The sequence below is a fragment of the Pieris brassicae genome, chromosome 6 (assembly GCF_905147105.1).
Source record: "Pieris brassicae chromosome 6, ilPieBrab1.1, whole genome shotgun sequence".
In the NCBI taxonomy this organism is placed as follows: Eukaryota; Metazoa; Arthropoda; class Insecta; order Lepidoptera; family Pieridae; genus Pieris; species Pieris brassicae.
The window spans coordinates 8,195,126-8,215,631 of NC_059670.1; the positions used below are offsets into that span (position 1 = coordinate 8,195,126).

The following is a 20,506-nucleotide window of genomic DNA, read 5'->3' on the forward strand; positions in this document are numbered from 1 at the left end:
ATAGGGAAAAATATTAAACAAAATGCACTAATAACCTAAATAATTAGTATATTATAATACGTGGGTAACACTAAAAATATTACACGAACATTTAGTCGCCATGAAGCTTTGTACTAGATGGATTCCCCATACTTTACCCGACATCCAGAACTACCTTCGCATGGACTGGTATCAAATCAAATGTTAGATAAGTGCAACGGCGGTGACTCAAATGCTGTATTTGACATCGTCACAGGTGATGAAAGCTGGATATATATATTGCTACGAACCCGAAACCAAAAGACCGTGTTTACTTTCGAGGATCGGCCAACTAAGGTAAAGAAAGGAAGAAGTCAAGGAAAAAAGATTATTCCCAAGAACTAAAGATATAGTAGATATAGGTATTCGCATTACGAGCCCTGAAGATGCGGTGAAAGCGTACGAAAATGCCATAGAAGAGACCCCTAAGGAAGAATGGGCCCACTGCTTTTCTCAGTGGTTCCATCGAATGCGACGACGTGTAGAGAGGGACGGTGATAAATTCGAAAAACAATAAAATTATTGGCAACTTTCTACATTAAGCCGTTTTTCATTATCTAAACATTTTCAGTGTTACCTAGGTATATGTTGGGATACCTCGTAATAATATTGTACCATTTCTGTATCTGTATCTGGATCTTTAATAGTATATACTGGCATGCTTATATATTCACTTCAAAACGAAGTGTTTGTATTCGTAACTCACTCATCCGTCACAAATTTTCTATCAACAAACCGAACCTTGTGTTTACTCTTGCGATAGGACCCATTGTGTCTCAACGGAATACCCAACCAACATCTCGTCAGTTAGTGACAGCTATCGACGACAAAGTTTACTCAACTACTTTCGTTACCTTCCTTTCTATTTTAATTAATAAGAACTTAATTTTCGGTCTCGTATTTATTAAATATATAACACCTATTTAAATTAAATTCTATAGTGGTCCTAATAACACCAATTAGTTATAAATATGACCTAATATTCATTTACATTATGAGTTTTACGTTTTATTTTAACATCAATTACACTTAACACTCCATGACAACAATACAGCAATACAATAATTAACATAGTTATTTTATACGCTTAAACCTAAACTGACGTACAGAACTTTAGAAATATTTCGATAAGTATTCGCCGTAGTAACATTTAGGTTTCTTATATATTGCAACATATGTATATTCATCACATACTTTGTTAGAGAACTTACTGACAACATTAAAAATATAATTGTAAACCAAAAAATTCCATATATAATTAAACTGCAAAAGAAGTCTCTTTAGATACCAATTCAAAACTGTTATCCTTCCTATTTTAGTAGTCAATATCATTTTCATATAAATGAATGTATGTAGACGAGAAACTTTATGCAAATAGCTTACAATTACTGAATATACAACGTATTTGTAGAACACAGATAAATATGGCATTTACATTAAAAATATAATAATACGTAATCATTACCATTTGACATAGAAACGAGCAATTTCATTTCAGTTTTATTTACAAAAAACAAAAGAGTCCTTTTTTAATGGACTTATGGCAGGAGTTTACTTTGTATAAAACATTTTGAAGGACACGTCCCGGAGGAAAGGATTTTATGAGAGAAAGTATAGCAATAATTTTGCTGTTTATCTTTCTCGGTTCATGCTTTTAATATGCACGTTTAATTTTGACTTACATTTATGTGATTAGAGGAAACAATAGTTTCTCTTGAATCCTAAAATATTAATGATGCTTAATATATAACTAAATTATCAGTACTTAAAGTTTCAGAAGTAATTAGCGATTCAAAGCTGTCGTTCATTGTAATTGCCTGCAACAGTAGCACTAAATTGTTATCAAAGCTGAGCAGCTGCCGTAGCTGCGCTACGCACTCGCTACGCTTTCACCGTAGATGTTGTAGTCAGGGGCTCGCTCTCAGCTCGTGCAGGTAGCGGAAGTAGTTTCCGAGCCAGACGGGTAAACGTGCACCTGAACTGTCGGCTCATGCTGCAGTACAGCACAAAGTTAACAGCTGATCCCACCAGCGCCATTAAATCCATTACTTCACCTATAAACAAAAAATAAGTAACACATATTTAGTATCTTGGAAGATAAAAATATAAAATTTGTACTACAAAAAAAATATTTGTTATTATTATATTGAATAGAGATAGTAACGAGTAAATATTTTTGGAAAGTGATACAGAAGAAAACACTTCTTAAAATATTATATGAAATAATCATAAATCTTAAGCCCTTGTTATAAACTTTTATATGATTACTTTGTTTAAGTATCGTAGACTCGACTATGTTTACGAACAATATACGGAAAATAGTTGTATTTCATGTTAAAGACTCTTCTTAAAGATTATACGAGAATATAGATAGAGATATATGCTCTTAATAATTATAATACCACTGGCATATGGACTATATTAAACTTATATTCTAATTAAAAGGAATATTCAACCTTTTTATTGACTTTAGTTTAATTGTAAATTAATTTTAGTGAAATACTTTTTAAGAATATAAGATTTTTTTTTCAATTTCAACAGCTCAGTCCTTTCAGAATATATAAAAATTCTGTTGAAGTGGCAAAGAAAAATACACGTGAGTTCAAAAAATCAACGTGAAGACTCAAAGCGATAATCCATTAAATCTTTACGTATATTCAACAATTTCCTAGAGCTCATACCGTCTTGTTTACATTCCTTTATTTATCAATTATAATGAAAGATCAACAATTCAATATTAACCAATCTTCTGTTTGATCGATCTTTCATCATTGCCTCGTGCATTCCTTATTTCAATTCTGACAATTTCTAAGGTTAAAAAAAAATTACGATTCGTGTTAGTTACTAGTCGGTAATAACTAGTTACTAGTCATCAAACTTATTTAGTTCTTATCTAAAAAAAACAGAAAGGTTGACAATTAAACGACCTTAAACATCAAAACTAAAGAAAAGTTGCCGAAAAACTAATGTAATTTTGTTTTATTTTATTCAAAAAAAACTATGTTTAATGCCAATTATTACAATTACCGTGAAATATACGCGAGCTTGTTAATAATTAGGCGAGTCGTAGCAATAACCATTAATTTCAAATATTTAACTCCAAGGGCGTCTCATTGGCAAGGTTACGCTACGTTATTATGTTATGTTAAATGACAATAAACAAATATAAATCTTAATATTATGTATTCTATCGATCATTGTTCAAATATGATAAAATATCTAACCACCAAATTCCAATCAATCTAGTACAATATACATTCAAACCCAAATCTATTATGCATAGTCCTAAATTGGCATTTCCCGTCCACACGAGATAAATGTCAGGATCAAAATGTCAGTTTATACAATTTTAATTGTACTCTATATGCGGAAAATTTATTTACTATAAATATTTTCAGGTAAAAATGCTGAAAATTCTGCCACCATTGGGTTAATTCTTTTTGATTCATAAAGCGATCTTAATACTTTATATTAAATTTTCCTTTTGCCAGTTGATTCCTGAAAATATTAATTGCATATTAAGCAGTTTCATACGAGATGGAAAATTTGTTTCCTTTAGTTTTAAAATATCAATTATATCCTTTACAGAAACTAGCCAGCTAATGCCTTTTTGAATTCGTTTGTATAAACATTTTTTATGAATCCTCAGAGAAGGTTATCACAAAATGAATAAACTGGATATGTTAGTATTATTAAATTGTCTTTGAATTCTTCTTCGATATTGCACGATTAAGTACGAGGCAAAATCTGCTCTTTATAAAAATACTTCTCCCTTAAATTCAGTGGATAAAGTAAGACTAATGTTTTGATAATATAAATCCGTTAATTGAAATTATTTAATTTATGTATTCAAATACACTGTTGATTTTATAAATCGATTCTACAATATGATGATAACACACAATCAGTTATGCAAATTAAAACTAAACCTAGTTATATCTAATTACTATGCCTGATAGGTATATATTTGTAACTAACAAAATGCTATTATTTATTCCCAAAAGATTTATATATAATAACCCACAACCAAAACCACCTCTCCTTAAAACCTCAGCTAGCATCGGGATACTGGACGTTGACATATTGAATGATATTCAGCTTCGCGGTCATTTGGAAGGAAAGGCTGCTCAGCATGGCGAGACGGTACTTCACTCAGGGCTACTGCTTCCAATTATATAAAGCGCAAATTTTTCCCCACATGGAGTACTGTTCTCACCTCTGGATGGAGACTCCCGAGTTGACTCATCGACTTGATTGACCCTTGGCGTAGAATGTGGTCTGCATCTACTGCCGCATTTACCATAAAGGCTGTTCAGAGGAGTTGTTCGGACTAATACCTGCAGCTTAGTTTTATACAAACGGACATCAAAGCAGAATACAAAATACCATCCGTATCACCTAGACGTCCGTCGTTCCACAACTGAGCGTTTCTTAGGGCAAATTTTGAAGCACACCACAACTTTGTGGAAACAACTGCCCACTGAAGTATAGTCTTTCAAGAAAAGAGCGTAACAATTCATAAAAGGCTGGCAACGCACTTTTGATCCTTCTGGCATTGTGAGTGTCCATGGGCGGAAGTGATTACATAATATCAGGTGAGCCTCCTGCCCGTTTACCTCATGTTACAAAAAAAACAACTCGTGATTTTGGCAGCTGAACCGAATTATAATGTTTTGAAATACGACCCTATAATGGAAGAATGGTATTGTAATCTGGCGTGTTACAAAAGCGGCGTAATGTGTCCTCCTTCAAAGTAGAATAAACAAGGAAACAGATACAAAGTAGAATAGACAGGAAAGACATCTAATTATAACCGAAAATCTATCATTCCTTAACAGTAACAAACGATACCACGATAAACAGCTAGCGAGGAAATATTAGGTATTTTATGAAATATTTATGAATATACTAAAATGTATTTAATGAATAAAAAAAGCATTATCATGAAACTTCTAAAGCAATTTCATTATACCTACATTTTATATTACCTTTACGGACCATATTTAAGTGTTTTGTAATACGATGTGACCAGGTAATAAAGTTTACCGATTCAATTAAGTCTTTCGGGTCTTTGGTGCCTCTTACGATTTAGTTACACATACTATGGTAACGATATTAACGTTATAGGGTTGTATCCCTTTTTGACAAAACAAAGCTTGTCTATAGACAATTGTGTTTCTTTTATTTGATACCACTCATGAACTGTAGGCATTCACTAAGGATTAACAGTTTACACAGATAATACAATAATACATATCTATTATCATCATATGCAGTAAAGCAGTGTTGGCCTAGTGGCTTCAGCGTGCGACTCTCGTCACTGAGGTAGTAGGTTCGATCCCCGGCTGTGCACCAATGGATTTTCTTACTATGTGCGCTATTTACTTACATTATTTCGAACGGTGAAGGAAAATATAGTGAGAAAACCGGCTTGCCTTAGACCCAAAAAATCGACGGTATGTGTCAGGCACAAGGGCTGATCACCTACTTGCCTATTCAGTTCACAAACGATCATGAAACAGATACAGAAATCTGAGGCCCAGACCTAAAAAGGTTGTAGCGCCATTGATTATTATTATAATTATTGTCATCATATCAACACACTGCTATTTTATTAGATGTCTATTGAATAATAGTCATAGTATTCTGCTAAATAACCCAATGAATAGATTTAAATAAAAATTATATGTTGACAAACATGTTTTAGGAAATTGAAGTGGAAACTTCTTTCGCATCGATGTGATTTGCAAGTCGATGAAACGAAAAAACGACGGTAAAAAGAGATAGACACATAAATTCATACATGGAAGAAAATGAGATAGGAAGCATATACAGTGTATAAACTTTAAATAGTGTGTATTTGATAATTTTCTGAATTAAAAAACATAGATGTGCAATAAAATTTATAAGAGATTAATTCAATTCAATTATAATATAGGATGAAATTTATCAATTTTATTTACATATCATTTTAATAATTGATTGTTTCATAAACTTGAAACCAAAATTGTCGAAGGTTTTCATTTCTAATACATTGCACACATTGATTTTTGAAGTGAAACTTCTTTAGAATCGTTGTGATTTCAAACCGGATGCAACGAAAAAACGACAGGTAAGAGACACAAATACAAAAATGTGTAGGATGAAGCCAGGGGAAAGAATGAGACAGAAATATACATACAATTTGTATATTATCGGTCTCTCCTCTTTGTGCCATACTTCGTAGCGTCCCCACTCCCGTCTTCTAAGCATAGTCGCCTGTAATTTGTGAGCCAGAGCGAGAGAGCAGATGTCAGTGTGTATGTATATTGCACACTGTTTAATACGTGCTTGTATTTGAGCATTTAACGTGTGTAGTGCATGTGAAAACTACGTGAGCTTACTGTACACTGTATGCGGCTGCGTATTACAGCGTTTTAGTAAGATAGCGTGGTGTGTTATTTTTTTAATTAAAAGTTTTATCCTACTTTTAGACATTGAAAAACGTCCAATTTACATATTATTAATAATAAAAACATTGTTTTTGAAGGTTTCACTTCTAACACGTGTGAATTGCACACATGTTTTTTTTTGTCAAAATTAGTTTTCCGAAAGAAAAACCAAGACCAAATAAAATAGTATAAACAAGTAACTGACACTAAAACACGTGTATAGAAGATAGACTACACACCCTATGTATTAAAATTAAGCAATTATAATACTTGATCGTTCACAATGAAGGCCCATTTTCAGGTTCATTCAGCGCGAGATATTTCACATGTTAGGCACATAATAGATATCCCATTCGCTCATTCTATTAAAGCCTATATTGCTATGTTATTTGAACTTAAAAACATATTCAACGAATACGAAACATCTGCTTCAAACTTCCATTTAACGGGCTTTAAAAACCGTAGTTTTGCATTAAGTATATATTATAGTAGCATAAGTATTTTAAATTGAGTTCTAACCGTCATAAGTATTATTAGTACATATCAGACTTTAAAGTATTTAAAAACATGCATTTTTTATTAATTTTGGAAAAGCTTTTTAATTAATCATACCAGTCATTTATATTAATAGTTGGGTAAATCACTGAATACTGTTATTATTAATAAACATCACAAAAACACAGATATGTCTATCAAATTTCTACATAACTTCACGCTTTATGCATTATTTTAAAACACTTGGGTTAAATTCGATAAAATCGTATAAATGTTTACGTGATACTTACCAAAAGCATAATAGCATATTTCGAACAACTGTGGAGCGATAGCTGTCAGTAGGCCAAACAGAGCTTGTGGCAATTCCGTAGCAAGGAAAAGGCCCAATAGAGCGACCAGCATCCGGGTTGTGCGGTCCGTGCGACTTCCGCCACGCTTACCATCTTCGTGTAGCCGGCCTTTTTCACCCTTTATGGATAGACATGAAATTTTATAAATCATGTTTATATACGGATATCATGTACAGTAGGTACATACGTAAGTTATATTTGTTACATAATACTTGACTATTTGATTTATCCTGTTAACTAATTAGTAAATAGGTTAAAAAATAATTATTTTGTTTACAATAAATAGAAATGTCTGGAATAGTTAAAGTTTTAGGAGCAATGAACAAAGGATACGAAATGAGCTTTATACTACGCTTGGATCGAGAAACTACTTTTAAATATAAAGTTTCGTTGCAGCGCAATATAAATAACTCAGATTCAATTTAGTTTTGATAAGTCAACTCTGCACACGAGCGATTCATGTTCAGACTAATCTAAGCCCGTATTTCTTTTAAACAGCTCTTCATTAATCCAAAGGTTGTGTGATACATCAACATCCCTCGAAAATTCTTGTTTTAGATACGAAACCACATAGCGAAATAAGTCTCATTTCGCTATCAAGAAAAATTTACGACATAAAAATAAGACGAATCACGCGAGTCATTACGTAGATGCTACGAGCGACGTACGTTTTGTATAAACCTAATATTTTTACAAGCAAACATATTTTATATCTCCTATTGAGATATCGAACTCAAAATCATTCAAACCATTATATATTGGTATAATGAAGGTAAATTTTATCCTACACGGTTGGAAAAATTCAAAGTATCGCAACCTACGAACACCAGATAAAAGGAATAAATATTATTTGAAAATGTACCCGACACGGTACATTACACCCGTTCTCATTTAGCCCGTAAGCGGTGACACGTTTGAGTGAAAAATAATATACAATAGTCGATACACCTTTATATATACATTAGTAAAGTGCTTGAATATTTCATATTTTTCAAGCAACTCACAAATTGAATAACTAAAACGGAACGGCTGGAACTGGCGGAAGTAGATTACTAATGGTTATTCGTTATAAGTTATAATAACAAGTTTTTTGTTAGAATATGAATATTATTTATTATTTTAATTTATTGGTGTCTGCCGTTTACTTAATATACAGACAATCTCAGATTGCGTAAATATTAAATGTAAACGCTCGCTTGTAGAGGGAGATTCATAGTACAATTCTAAAGTAGAGGCCGTAAATCTCAGCTATAAGTTCTGATATATTCCCAAGATTTCCTACATGTATGAGAAAAAATATTATTCAAATAGGTATGTTTCTAGACATTAATTGTACTTGAAGTATCAGAAACATCTTTTGTACGACACCTCTTTAATTATGAATATTTATTCTTATCTTCCCAGTAACCTACTACTCAATCCCGACTTGATTTCTACTAATCTCCCGCTCTTAAATAGTAATTGTATCAAAAATGTCTTATTATTTTGATTTACTTACCTCTGTTGCTGTAATTGCTGATTTTTTCAACAGCTTTTGTCTTCTCTTGTCACTAGACTTCATTTTCAATATTAAACATAAACTAAAAATTGACAACACTATACAGGGTATGAGTTTCAGGAATACACTGTATATCCAAAATATAGCTGTCAACAATTCTTTGTTATTAGTCATAGTTAACGCATAGACAGGTTCTCTTATTGAAGATTCGTTTGGGTGTATAGTTATCGTTGCATTCGACTCTCTATTTGTCCCTGGTACCTCTTGTATGTGCATAGCAAAATAAATTGGAAGGCACACGATCGGACACACTGCATATGCAAATCCAATTGCAATATTTGTATTTCGCTTGTTGCATAGAGTTCTATTCTTCTGGGGAAACTTTATAGCTATGTATCTCCAGACTGCAAGCGTAATGGTCAGCCATATGGAAATAGTGTGAAACGTCTGACTGAAAATCGAGTGAAAATATACGAACACCGCCCAAGCGTAAGAATTTCTATTAAGATTTGCACCAATTTTGATGTAAATGTGCAGCGCAAAGGGGACATAATCTAGCATAACTAATAGATCTGCAACCGCGAGCGCTGTTAGGATGGAATTCGTCGATGAAATCATTTCCTTGCGGCTTAGTACAGCGATGTTGACGGAGTTGGCGATAGAACCGAGAAGGCAAATTAGTAAGGCTATATAGCCATGAATCTTCACGTAGACGCGTTGAAATTCAAGTCCACCAGGCAAACAGTAAGCCACAACATCCCTATCACTCTCCAAACTCGACATACCTCAAGGTTGTTAGGCGTCTTGGCAATTAGATGTTTTCAAACGTTGTCATTTTCTGAAAACAATAAACGTCGCATTTAATAAAGCTATTGTGTCAGTGTTTTAAACATAATATAATATCATTAACAATGTTGCTGACACATATTAATGATGATAAAGTAACTGAATTTTGTTCATCAAAATTATTAAACCTATTTGTTTACAGCCATTGTTGAGAGTTCAATAAAAATGACAATATCATAAATTCAATTAAAACTTAATACTTAAAACATTACACGTCGACCTGTAGATGAAGCAGTATAATCGCTTTAAGTACTCTTAAAGCGTAAAGAGAGATTAATATACAATGCTTGAGTTAAATCTATTATGTCCCTCGACACGATATGCAAAACTACAAACTATGTTATCCGAGTTATCTCAACTTCCAGTTATAGGAAGCTATTACCACTCAAAAGTTTTTGAGTGACGTGCTCAGAGCTCTTTACATGACTGCTGTAGACAGATATATATTTATTTATGAGTTTGCGTAGGTGTCAAGCAAGATTCACATACCGATATCTAAGATTTACTTAAAACAATATTTCTTAAGATAAATTTAAGATCTATAAATATTTTCTGTAGCCAATTGAACATATAGGCTAGACACATTTATGCGTAAACAATGGCTGCTTGGTCAGGCTTCCCAATGTAATCCAGGACGGCGTGTTTATTCCCTTTAAGTCAGTAACTGTTCCGTATATGCTTATATATAACTGTCTAGTTATATATAAACATATTCAAATCGATTAGCAAAAGTTTCTGAATTATTTATGTTATTTCATTAAACTGTTTACAATTCATTCAACAAAGTTTTACTTGTCTTCTTGTTTGTGAATTTGTGAAATCTCATTTTTTAGATGGTTTGTTTTAATAATTATTTAATTTTAGTTTACTTTGGAGCTTTGAAAACCAAATCGTATATTAATGCCAACATGACATTGACAGGTATAAAGCCACAATGAAATATATATAAATTACAAGAGAGAAATGTACTATTATTTCCATGATATCTACGAGTATACAAAATAGGACAATAACAGTGTGGTTCCGAATATATCTTTAAAAACCCTTGGGCACAATCAAACAATAACTTGGTCAAATAAGCATAGTTATTGGTTTAGGATTACCCTTTGTAGACCCTCGGGTTTCCTTAAAGTTTTGATGCTATTGAATAATTAATCTCACAAATCGTGAAGTGAGTATTTGAACGATGTGAACCTTTGAACCTAAGTGACTCTCACGATTTCGTTAATGACCTCAACCCTGAGCCTTCGTAAACATTTAATAAGTCAGTAATTAGCAACCCAATGAAAGTTGAGAAAGAAAAAAAATATTTCTTGATAATATTTTCTCGCAACGTTTGTGTTTTATGACTATTATTGACAGTGATTAGTTATCTCGGTAGAAAAATTATAGCTAAAAGTTATATTTTTAAAAACTATTGGTAACCATAAACCACTCCTTCACCACCCGCTGTGTTCACCCCAGCTGAAAAGAATAACATAAATTAATTCAGAACGTACAATATTTATAAAAAGTTTTGAAACATGAAACGAAAAGGTTGTAAATTTTCAACTTTCTTCAAGTGGGTAGGTTGTTGAATGAATAAACGAAATTATACCGTGCGTAAACTATTTAGTTCTAAATTTTAAAATATTAAAAGACGAAAGTGAGGTTATACTTGCATAAATTTCTAGAGGATTCGTTATATAACGGTGTGTAACAAACAATAAATTCCTTCTATTTCCCCATCCCTAGATCAAATCGTCTCGTTTCATTTTGTATTAACTTCATGGATGTACATATATGACCCCAGTTTTCTAATTGGCAATCACATTTTCCTGCACGAGGAATTTGCATCAAGGACGATTTTACGTTTGACCGGAAGTAGTTTTACATTTCCGTCTAGTAGTTCTAAAAGGAGTTCTTTTAATCAAAAGTTCTGTTAAAATTGTATTGAATTTTAAAACTACTTTTACAATTGTTTACCTAAATCAGATGAACTAATACAGGCGTGTTCGAATAATAAAGTTCATAATTATACAATCATATCCAGCGACGTCAATAACAGACTGGCAATGAAATTATTTCGAGTATGTCTGTCTGCGAAGCCAATTATTTAGGTTTTATAACTGAAGAAACGTCTCAGACGAACAGATCAGAGGCTAAAAATTTTGTTTATAAAACAAAAATAAACTGCAAATATCATGCGCTCGTATTAGTAAAGGTTTCAATTTCTATTTGACGTTTTAAATATAGAATAAAACAACAAAAAAGAAAGAAAAACGCATATTTACTCAAATGTATTAACTCACTGTACTCAGTACTGTCTTTATTATACGAAATATATTTTGATAATTTAATAAATGTGTGTGTAACACATCACATATATCAATCTTTTTTAGATTGATTAAGTAATGTAGTTCAACGTTTACATTTATAGTGAACCTTCTCTGTTAATATGTGAATGACTAATGGAATGTATGGTGGACAAACCTCTAAATTACGTCTAATCGCTAAACGCGGCTACGAATCTCCAAATAGAAAATACTATACAAAGTTACAAATTTTATTGACTGTTTTTTATGTTGAGGCCATGAAGTATTCGAGTATCTTTTATTATTATTTGTCTCAAATACCAACACAATTGATGAATCCCCTCGGGTTTCACTATCTCTTGAAAAGAGACGTACTCAATATTCCAATGAAAAATGTTCCGCAATATTTCTACGTGCACTCAAAAGAGACAACCCGCAATTTATTTCATAACTAGTACTAGTTTATTTTATACACCAATATTATAGTTACAATTTATGTAATTACGAAAGTAGGTCAAATATTTTAAGACGTTTCAGAAATAAAAACTACATGACAATTAGTGATAGGTAAACATATTTTTATCCTAAAGAAATTATACTTGGCGTGTTGGTTAAAACATGGGGTGAAATAAACCGTTACCTAAACTGTTCAATTTATAAGTTACTCTTAGAAATCAATTTATAAGTTACTTCCGCGTAAGCAACAAGATAGGTGAACAAGTTTCATATTATTTACGTGAGACTCAAAAATGCTTTATTTCCTAACGTTCATCAACTCAAGTTCCCAAGTTTATTGCCACATTCGTGTCTCATATTTCAATTTAACCCCTGCTAAAACAAAATATCGTCGTAAATTTCAAGCTCAGTTCAAATCTCAAACTTTGACCTGTTTTGTAAACAAGTTCCCATCGCGGTTACTCTAAATTTAGTATTAGATTTAGTTATAACTCATGACAGTGACAAATATTTTAATGTTGTTAGTCAATTAATAATGTTAGTAATTGAATTAATAAGTAAGTTTTTTTTATTAACGATTATATTTTGGCAAATATACAGCTCGTGAGGTTAAAGTTTTTGTCTTTCCATTTTTAAAAAAATATTTATGCTAAGAACATGCACAAAATTATATATATTTAACGGAGTTATTACTTATTTGCGTTTTTTATAAAATCCTAAATACAGATTGTGAGAAATATAGTCATTAATATTTACATATATTAAAATTAGATTTTTTAATAAAAATATTTGTATTTCAACATTAAAATAAATTATATTGACATCGTTATATATATGAAAGCTTAAAGAAAATATGTATAAACTTAGTCAATTGAAAATACAGTTTTTAAGAATATCTTTAATAACTGTTAAAGCAAATCCTTCTCTATAAGGCCTTTGGGCCTAAGCTTTATTTTTGCATAAATTTTGAACAGATTAGGAAAATCGTTACCCATTTATTAGCCCAACAACCTCTACCGAGTACGTTTTCAGTAATTAGGTGTCTAGTAACTCAATTTTAAAACATTGAATGTGTATAAGTTTTATATTAGTATTTACCATTAAACAAAATTGAAAGGTTATTTTGTGCTAAAACCCGTGTTTTTTATAGAACAGGGGTGAAACATGCAGTTGGCTCACTTGATGTTAAGTGATACCGCCGCTCATGGACACTCTCAATATGGCACGTGAGTGCGTTGACGGTCTTTTATGAATTAGAACGCTAAAAGTGTCGTGTTACCAGACTTCCAACACATGATGTGAATCAATCACGTGGAATGCACTCTTACTTATTTTGTTATGCCGCAATATTTAATTGTTGCCTTTGCTAATCCTAAATAGCTTTTACGTGAAGTGGAGCTCAAACGAAGGCAATAATGGTTGTATAGCATTGAAATATACCTCATTCACTCCGTTGCAATTTGACAATTAAATAAGAATGCTTAAGTGACCTTACACTGAACATTGCTCACTTTGGTGAGGCAATTGCAATTCCAGAAAGCAAAGAGAAAATCTCTGTAAGGCGGAGTTTTAACATATTCCAATCACGATGAAAGCGTAGGGATGTCCAACTTATGTGTACATTCACGGCAGTGGGTGAAAAATTTTTATTACTAATATTCTATTTCATTCGCGCGAGTAAAAACGCAGACAAATATATCTCGTCTTCTTCTATGAATGCAGAAAATCGGGATGGATTAAAAATTTTAATTCATAATAATGATAAAACCGCAAATATAAATTATTTTTATATTTCATATTGTTTGTATTTAAACAAGTAATTACTAATGATGTTTTATTATATTTAAAAAAATACGGAGTTCGATATGCGAGACGCACTTATGTGAATCTCTTTTAATCAATTAAATGTATTTGTAAGTATGCATATACTTTATATCATTAAAATATAGTTTTTAAATCCAACAAGGTACCAACCTACACAGAGAACCTTCGAAATCCACTATGGTCAATCAAATTTGAATAGAAATGGTTACACGAATAGGACTGAGCTAAATTAATTACCCTGTTATATTCAATCACATCTGACCTGTCTAAAGCCTGTTGACGAAAAGGCATTAAGGAAATAAATATTAAATTGCTAATAAGATTGTTTAATTTTTTTCAACACACAGTAATAAAATAACCGAGAGTACTACAATATTAAAACCGCAACGGGAGATACGTTTCTATTTTTAGTTTTTGAATAAAGTTATCCTTTTCAAAGCATTCTATAACTTTTTCGAAACATCTTCCACTGAGGTAGATACATTGCGTGATTGGTCATTTAATACACGTAGGTGATAAATCTTCTATACTTCTGTGTGTCAAATCCGAGTCAGTAAAGTTTTTGACGGTTTAGTGTAACCATGGTATAAGGTTTTTAGTTTTGTCACAATCTGACGAGTATAATCCTAATATGTGTACCAACCCTAATATCGGTGGTCATAAATACCCCAATGAACAGCGAACTATCTTCCAACACTATCGTGATTGGATTGGGATCGGATATTGAGTGTAACACGTTCATAACAGTTTTTGATTGCTCCAAAAGTAGTTCGCAGTTAATTCAATTCTTATATCCACGCAGAATGATACCTACTTTTTTTTATTAACGTCTGTCCAGTTCTGTATTTAAAAAAAGCGTATTATGTGCAGAAATGTGTGTTCCATTATCCATGACTTATCGGTAAATTATGAGACATCGAACGATTAAAGATTAGTTTTTTGTACCTTCTAAATTAAAAATTACTTAGAAATAAAAGATTACACTTACATAGATTTATTGATTTTGAAAGAAATGAAATAATGAAATAAATTTTAAATCTATTAACAAAGTCTCAGATAATCCAATTTCAATTAAGAAGTTAATTACTGGTTTAACCATAGTTATCCATAATTATTGCATGTTTTCTTAACATTTATTTTTTTCTCACTTTTAGACATTTTAACGCATTACAATTTCCCACATCTCTACGCACCGCCAAATGATCAAACCGCTCGAAAAGGCTCGTCGACGATTCGAACCGCTCTTATAATGCACCTTCCTTCCTAGAAGCCTTCTAATAAATAAAGCTAGCTCGCCACCAACTTGGTTATAGCGAGGTTTCATCAGTGCACTTTCATCTGACGCCAAATTTCTTTAATTCTAGCGGCACTGGATTTTTATTATAAATCGGTATTGGTAAATGTTACAATATTTCAGTGTGAAAAACATGTTTTGTAGATGCAAATTTCCTTTAGGTGTCTTTATCTTCATTTATCATCTAATATCTTATTAATTTGTAGTGAATATAATACATACATAATTTATATTCCCGTCCGTATATTGCTAATATATCACAATCAAATCTTAATTTCTGAAGTTTATCAAAAATGGGTAAGACAAGAATATTAAAATGGTTTGAACAACAAATTATAGAAATACGTCTTGTTATTTCATTCAATATTATCTATGCTTGGATTATGTCACTAGTTTATAATTGTAATCTATTGTTTAGTTAATACCCTAAAAATAATTGTCGTGTGAGAAAGTTATTAACTGATTACGTGTTATTTCAAGGATTTAACAATTATGTAACAGTATAAATAAATACTTCATAGTTTAAATGATTACACTAAGAGCCATAAATACAAAACTTTATATATTTCAAGCTTATAGGTATAGGTATTTTTTTTAAATATTAACGATAATAATTCAAAAATATTTGCCTCATAAATATACCAACAATTTAAATACGCCAAGGGTCGATATATAGGTAGGTATATGTATATGTCACACGAAAAACATTTTAAAATAATTGTTCAAAGAGAAAAACAATACATACATTCTTACCACCCTTTCGATCCACTTTAAGAGTTCGTTCTAACTTAAGTTGCTTACCACAAGTAAACACTTTAACAATCATTTGACCAACAGTCATTTGTCCTAAACGCCACGTAGTCAAAGATTATGGGATAAAAGTTAGAAGCTAACAATTCGTCAAGATGCTCTTAGGGGCAAAAACATCGTGCCTAGAATTATTTACGTAGCGCCGCGAACGTTGATCGACTGAATGCGTCTGGCGTGCTACGACGGAGACGCTCTCATTGTAACTGCTGGACGTCGGCGTCGAGAACACCGACTGATACATGACGGACGTTGACGTATCACAAAAGACACGATTAGGATGTTCGAAGCCCTGACATATCCGTTAAATCCTCCTTTATATTAGATACATGTGAAACCCGTTTACCTAAAATATTTGTCTGATAACAACATAATCAAATTCACATGACACACTTTTAAAAGCTAAACACGGCCCGACTCGTTTAGTGATGTTCTCATTTACAATGCAAATGCTTATCTCAGGCGTATTTTTTACATTGACAAAGAAAATCCAGCACACGGGTACTGAAAAATTTATGGCCTCTATACGTTTTAGAGATTTAAAGCTAAATTGGAGCTGTGAATCACTCTGTGTCCTGTGAGGTTTAATGAGTTTATTTCCAGGCGTGGCTAAGAATAGAATACTTATAAAATAGGTTTTATCTTTCTCATAAATTCAATTGAGGGAATTATTAACCGTAATAAACCTATAGCAATGAAGGTTTTATTATTAAATCAATTTATTCGGTAAATGATATACTTGTGAAAAGATTATTAAGCAAGATAATTAAAAGATGAAAAAAGATTACACAGAAACTTTGAATTCTTTCCTTTGATTCAGTGATTGCCAATCATTATTTATTGTTAATGATGTCTATATTTTATTCTGAATTCCCAATTATACTCTAAGTTAAACAAAAACAATAAAACCCCGTATAAATCATTTTTATTGGTAAAATATTCAATAAGAAGTAATTATTTCTTTCTTAAATTAAAATAAAAAATATTTTTGGAATACAAGAACGTGACCTAACTTAAAACCAAACCATTTCACGATTGTCCATGCGTTAAATCTTAATTTCCGAGTGGAAAACTCGTAGATATTTTCTTTTATCAAGCGAAAGGCTTTTACCTGATTTTTACAAAAGGAATATTTAGTAAATTATTTTACCAAACTTATTTTTCATCCCGGTACCTTATTTTGGTAAATTATTATATTAATAAGTCGGGCTTTTTAAAGATACCTAAATGTGAGTTGTCATTGTTCATGGCATTCTTCTTATTTTATCCACATGATCTGCCCATTCTTGCATACAAATCTTTAGAAAATATGACATTATAAGTCAGAAAAATGTCCTCCACATTATAGTCTAAGTAATTTAGGCTCGGTAAGAGCGCAGTGCGGTTCTGCATTATTCTTATTTTTTCTAAACCTAGCTATCAAGTGCTAGTAGTTATTTTGAAGTAAGTGTTTGAAACGAAACATTGGTAGTCAAAGTGCCAACACTGGTTCGAGCACAAAGTATTACCAAAGGTCCATCCTTATTCATAAACATAATATTATACAGTACACCGTGTACTCATCATCACAGTACATCATACATCCTCGTATATACTATAGATAAAACATCATATTTATTTCTCAGGAGGGCAGGAAGCTTCTATGTTAAATTAAAATATTATAAAAATTATATTAGTAAATATATAAAGGTTAAAGGTTTAAACTATTAAGTTGAGCACTTTAACAAACTAATAAAAATAACAATGCAGAGCAAATAAAATATATAAATATCCACAATTGGAGTTTAACTGCTCATAATATGTCTTTTTTAGTTTGAAGCCACGTATTTTTAACCTACTTTTTCCAGCAAATTAATTTAGAATAGTAATTCCTAGAAATGTGTTGTTTGCAAAGAATTTTTAAATTTTGTAATAAATATAAATTTTATGGCCAGTTTTAATTAGAGTAAGGATTTTAAAGATTTTGTATTAAATACGTAAAATACGAATATATGTCTAAATAATTATAATTGTTACTTGTTTGAAAATAACAAGTGACTATAATTATTTTTCATTCAACTCCCCATCTATAAAGATCTCTGCGCTCTCACGTCTTATGTAAATTAGAATTCGGGAATAGGCTAATCAAGTAATCAAAATAACGTCTTTTCAAAGCTAGTTACATGCGTTTCGAGTGTAACATCGAATTACGCGATCTGTGAAATTAGTATCATTAACTTAATCTACGCTCTACGCATCAGGGCTTTCTACGATCCCGTGATACGAATTTTACGTAAACATTGCCCAGCACACAATTTAAGCTACATACAATCGTTTTCTTCCTTCTTCCTAGATCTTATTTATAAGTATATTTGGTAACTAATGTGACGTGAATATGAATAGTTGTATTTACGTATTTAATTTTATGTTGTAGTTCATAACTATATTTTAGGGCAAGAAGTCGATATCAGTAAAATGAGGTACAAATAAAATAATACTCTAATTGCTAATAAAAGTTACCTGTAAGTTTAGTTTTAGTTTCCTTAAAGTATTTCTATTTACCATAACATACTACTAAAGTTCGTTGCAAAAACTGAACGATAAATGATAAAGAATAATTGTCAATTAGTTTATTGATCGTTTTTTTTTCTTTAACACTAAATTAGTTCCACTGCTATATAATTAATCGTTTAAACTTTAAGCCATTTCAAAAGAGATATTTTTACAATATCTGGATGAAATGTGGTTTGATGAAATGTCAACCACTTATCAACTGAGACTTGACAGTGACACTGTCACAATTTGATTGCTCGGTGGCCGCTGTTCGCTGAATGCTTCTTGCCGGCTATTGCAGTAACCCGAATAAAATTAGTATTTAATTTATTCAATTCATGGTTATAACAGTAATGTATGAAATAAAATGTGTTGAGTAAAGTGACTTCTACTAGTGGATTTATTTTTTTAAGAAAATATTGCGATCAGAATACAATTATAGTAAAAAATATGTATGGGATAGAAGCCTGCACGATATTCTTATTTATAATCAACTATGTGACTGGCTTGGGCGAAATAATATATGCCGTTAATGCAGGAGGACCGGCACATACCGATATTTATGGTATTCACTATGAGAAGGATCCATTACAGGGAAGAATTGGTACCGCTTCGGACTATGGCAAGCAGTTTGTCATGATCGGCAGAGTGAATTCTAAAGATGAAATATTATATCAAACGGAGCGTTATCATCATAACACGTTCGGGTACGATATTCCAGCAAATAAAGATGGTGACTATGTCTTAGTGCTTAAATTCAGTGAAGTCTACTTCAATGCTCCAAATATGAAAGTCTTTGATGTTGTGTTAAATGGGGACCATACCATTGTAGCGGACTTAGATATTTTTGATAGAGTTGGCCGTGGTGTTGCACATGATGAGTATATTCCATATTCAATTAAGAATGGTAAACTTTATTATAATGATGAAGAATCTGATATAAGAGGAGGTAAAATCAAAGTTGAATTTATTAAAGGATACAGGGATAACCCTAAAATTAATGCCTTATATGTTATGAGGGGTAGCATAGAGGAAGTTCCCAAGTTACCACCAATAGTGTGGCCTGAAACTGAAGCTGAAGAACCACGGGAAACTCAAGAGGAGAAGGTCACTAAGTCAAAAAGAGCAAGCGGACCTAAACAGCCAGACCCATATTCTATAGATGATAGTTCAGTAATGGTGCCTCTATTTATCACAATTGGTGCTTTTCTACCACTATTATTTTGCCTATGCAAACTTTAAATGTCTTAGTCTTTTAGTAAAATCATTTCATTAAATTTCTATCATCTCCAGCTATAATTTTTTTTTTAATCTTTTAAAAATTAGAAGTTAACAAAATATTATTTTATTATGTGTGACTATTAAGCCAAATGGTACAAATGAAACAATTCACTAGGACCCGTCCTACTATATTTACATGACATTTATGCACTCATCACTGCAGTTGCACATTAAGTGTAAATAAATTATTGAAAAAATTACTTGTTTCAATGTTATTTCCCTACTATGCTATTAATTTAATATGACAATAGACTGACTTTCATACATAGTATATAGAAATATTCTTAGATCTTAAATTTACCAACATGAAGTATAGTTATATACTTAACCTATATAACGTTTATGTTTATTAAAACACTTTGTTTATTTAATATTTAATA

At 31.6% G+C, this 20,506-nt stretch overlaps 2 protein-coding genes across 2 annotated transcripts; one reads left to right on the forward strand and one right to left on the reverse strand.

Moving 5' to 3' along the window:
* Window positions 1–1,453: 1,453 nt before the first annotated feature.
* LOC123710980 (G-protein coupled receptor dmsr-1-like) lies at window positions 1,454–9,540 on the reverse strand. The gene is made up of 3 exons (XM_045663334.1): window positions 8,793–9,540; window positions 7,235–7,412; window positions 1,454–2,072 (listed from the first exon to the last, which is right to left on the reverse strand). The coding sequence occupies exons 1-3, from the start codon at window positions 9,408–9,410 to the stop codon at window positions 1,900–1,902; spliced, it is 969 nt and encodes a 322-aa protein (XP_045519290.1). The 5' UTR covers window positions 9,411–9,540; the 3' UTR covers window positions 1,454–1,899.
* Window positions 9,541–19,108: 9,568 nt separating this feature from the next.
* On the forward strand, window positions 19,109–20,323 carry LOC123711413 (malectin-A). Its single transcript, XM_045663991.1, has one exon. The coding sequence runs from the start codon at window positions 19,296–19,298 to the stop codon at window positions 20,085–20,087; it is 792 nt and encodes a 263-aa protein (XP_045519947.1). The 5' UTR covers window positions 19,109–19,295; the 3' UTR covers window positions 20,088–20,323.
* The last annotated feature ends 183 nt before the right edge of the window (window positions 20,324–20,506 follow it).

Excerpts from the sequence above, each read along its gene's own strand:
- LOC123711413 (XM_045663991.1), top strand. The coding sequence starts at position 19,296 with ATGTATGGGATAGAAGCCTGCACGATATTCTTATTTATAATCAACTAT.
- LOC123710980 (XM_045663334.1), bottom strand. The coding sequence starts at position 9,410 with ATGATTTCATCGACGAATTCCATCCTAACAGCGCTCGCGGTTGCAGAT. Across the intron at positions 7,413-8,792 it reads CAGCAATTACAGCAACAGAG|GGTGAAAAAGGCCGGCTACA; the intron begins GTAAGTAAATCA and ends CTATCCATAAAG. Across the intron at positions 2,073-7,234 it reads AATATGCTATTATGCTTTTG|GTGAAGTAATGGATTTAATG; the intron begins GTAAGTATCACG and ends TTTTGTTTATAG.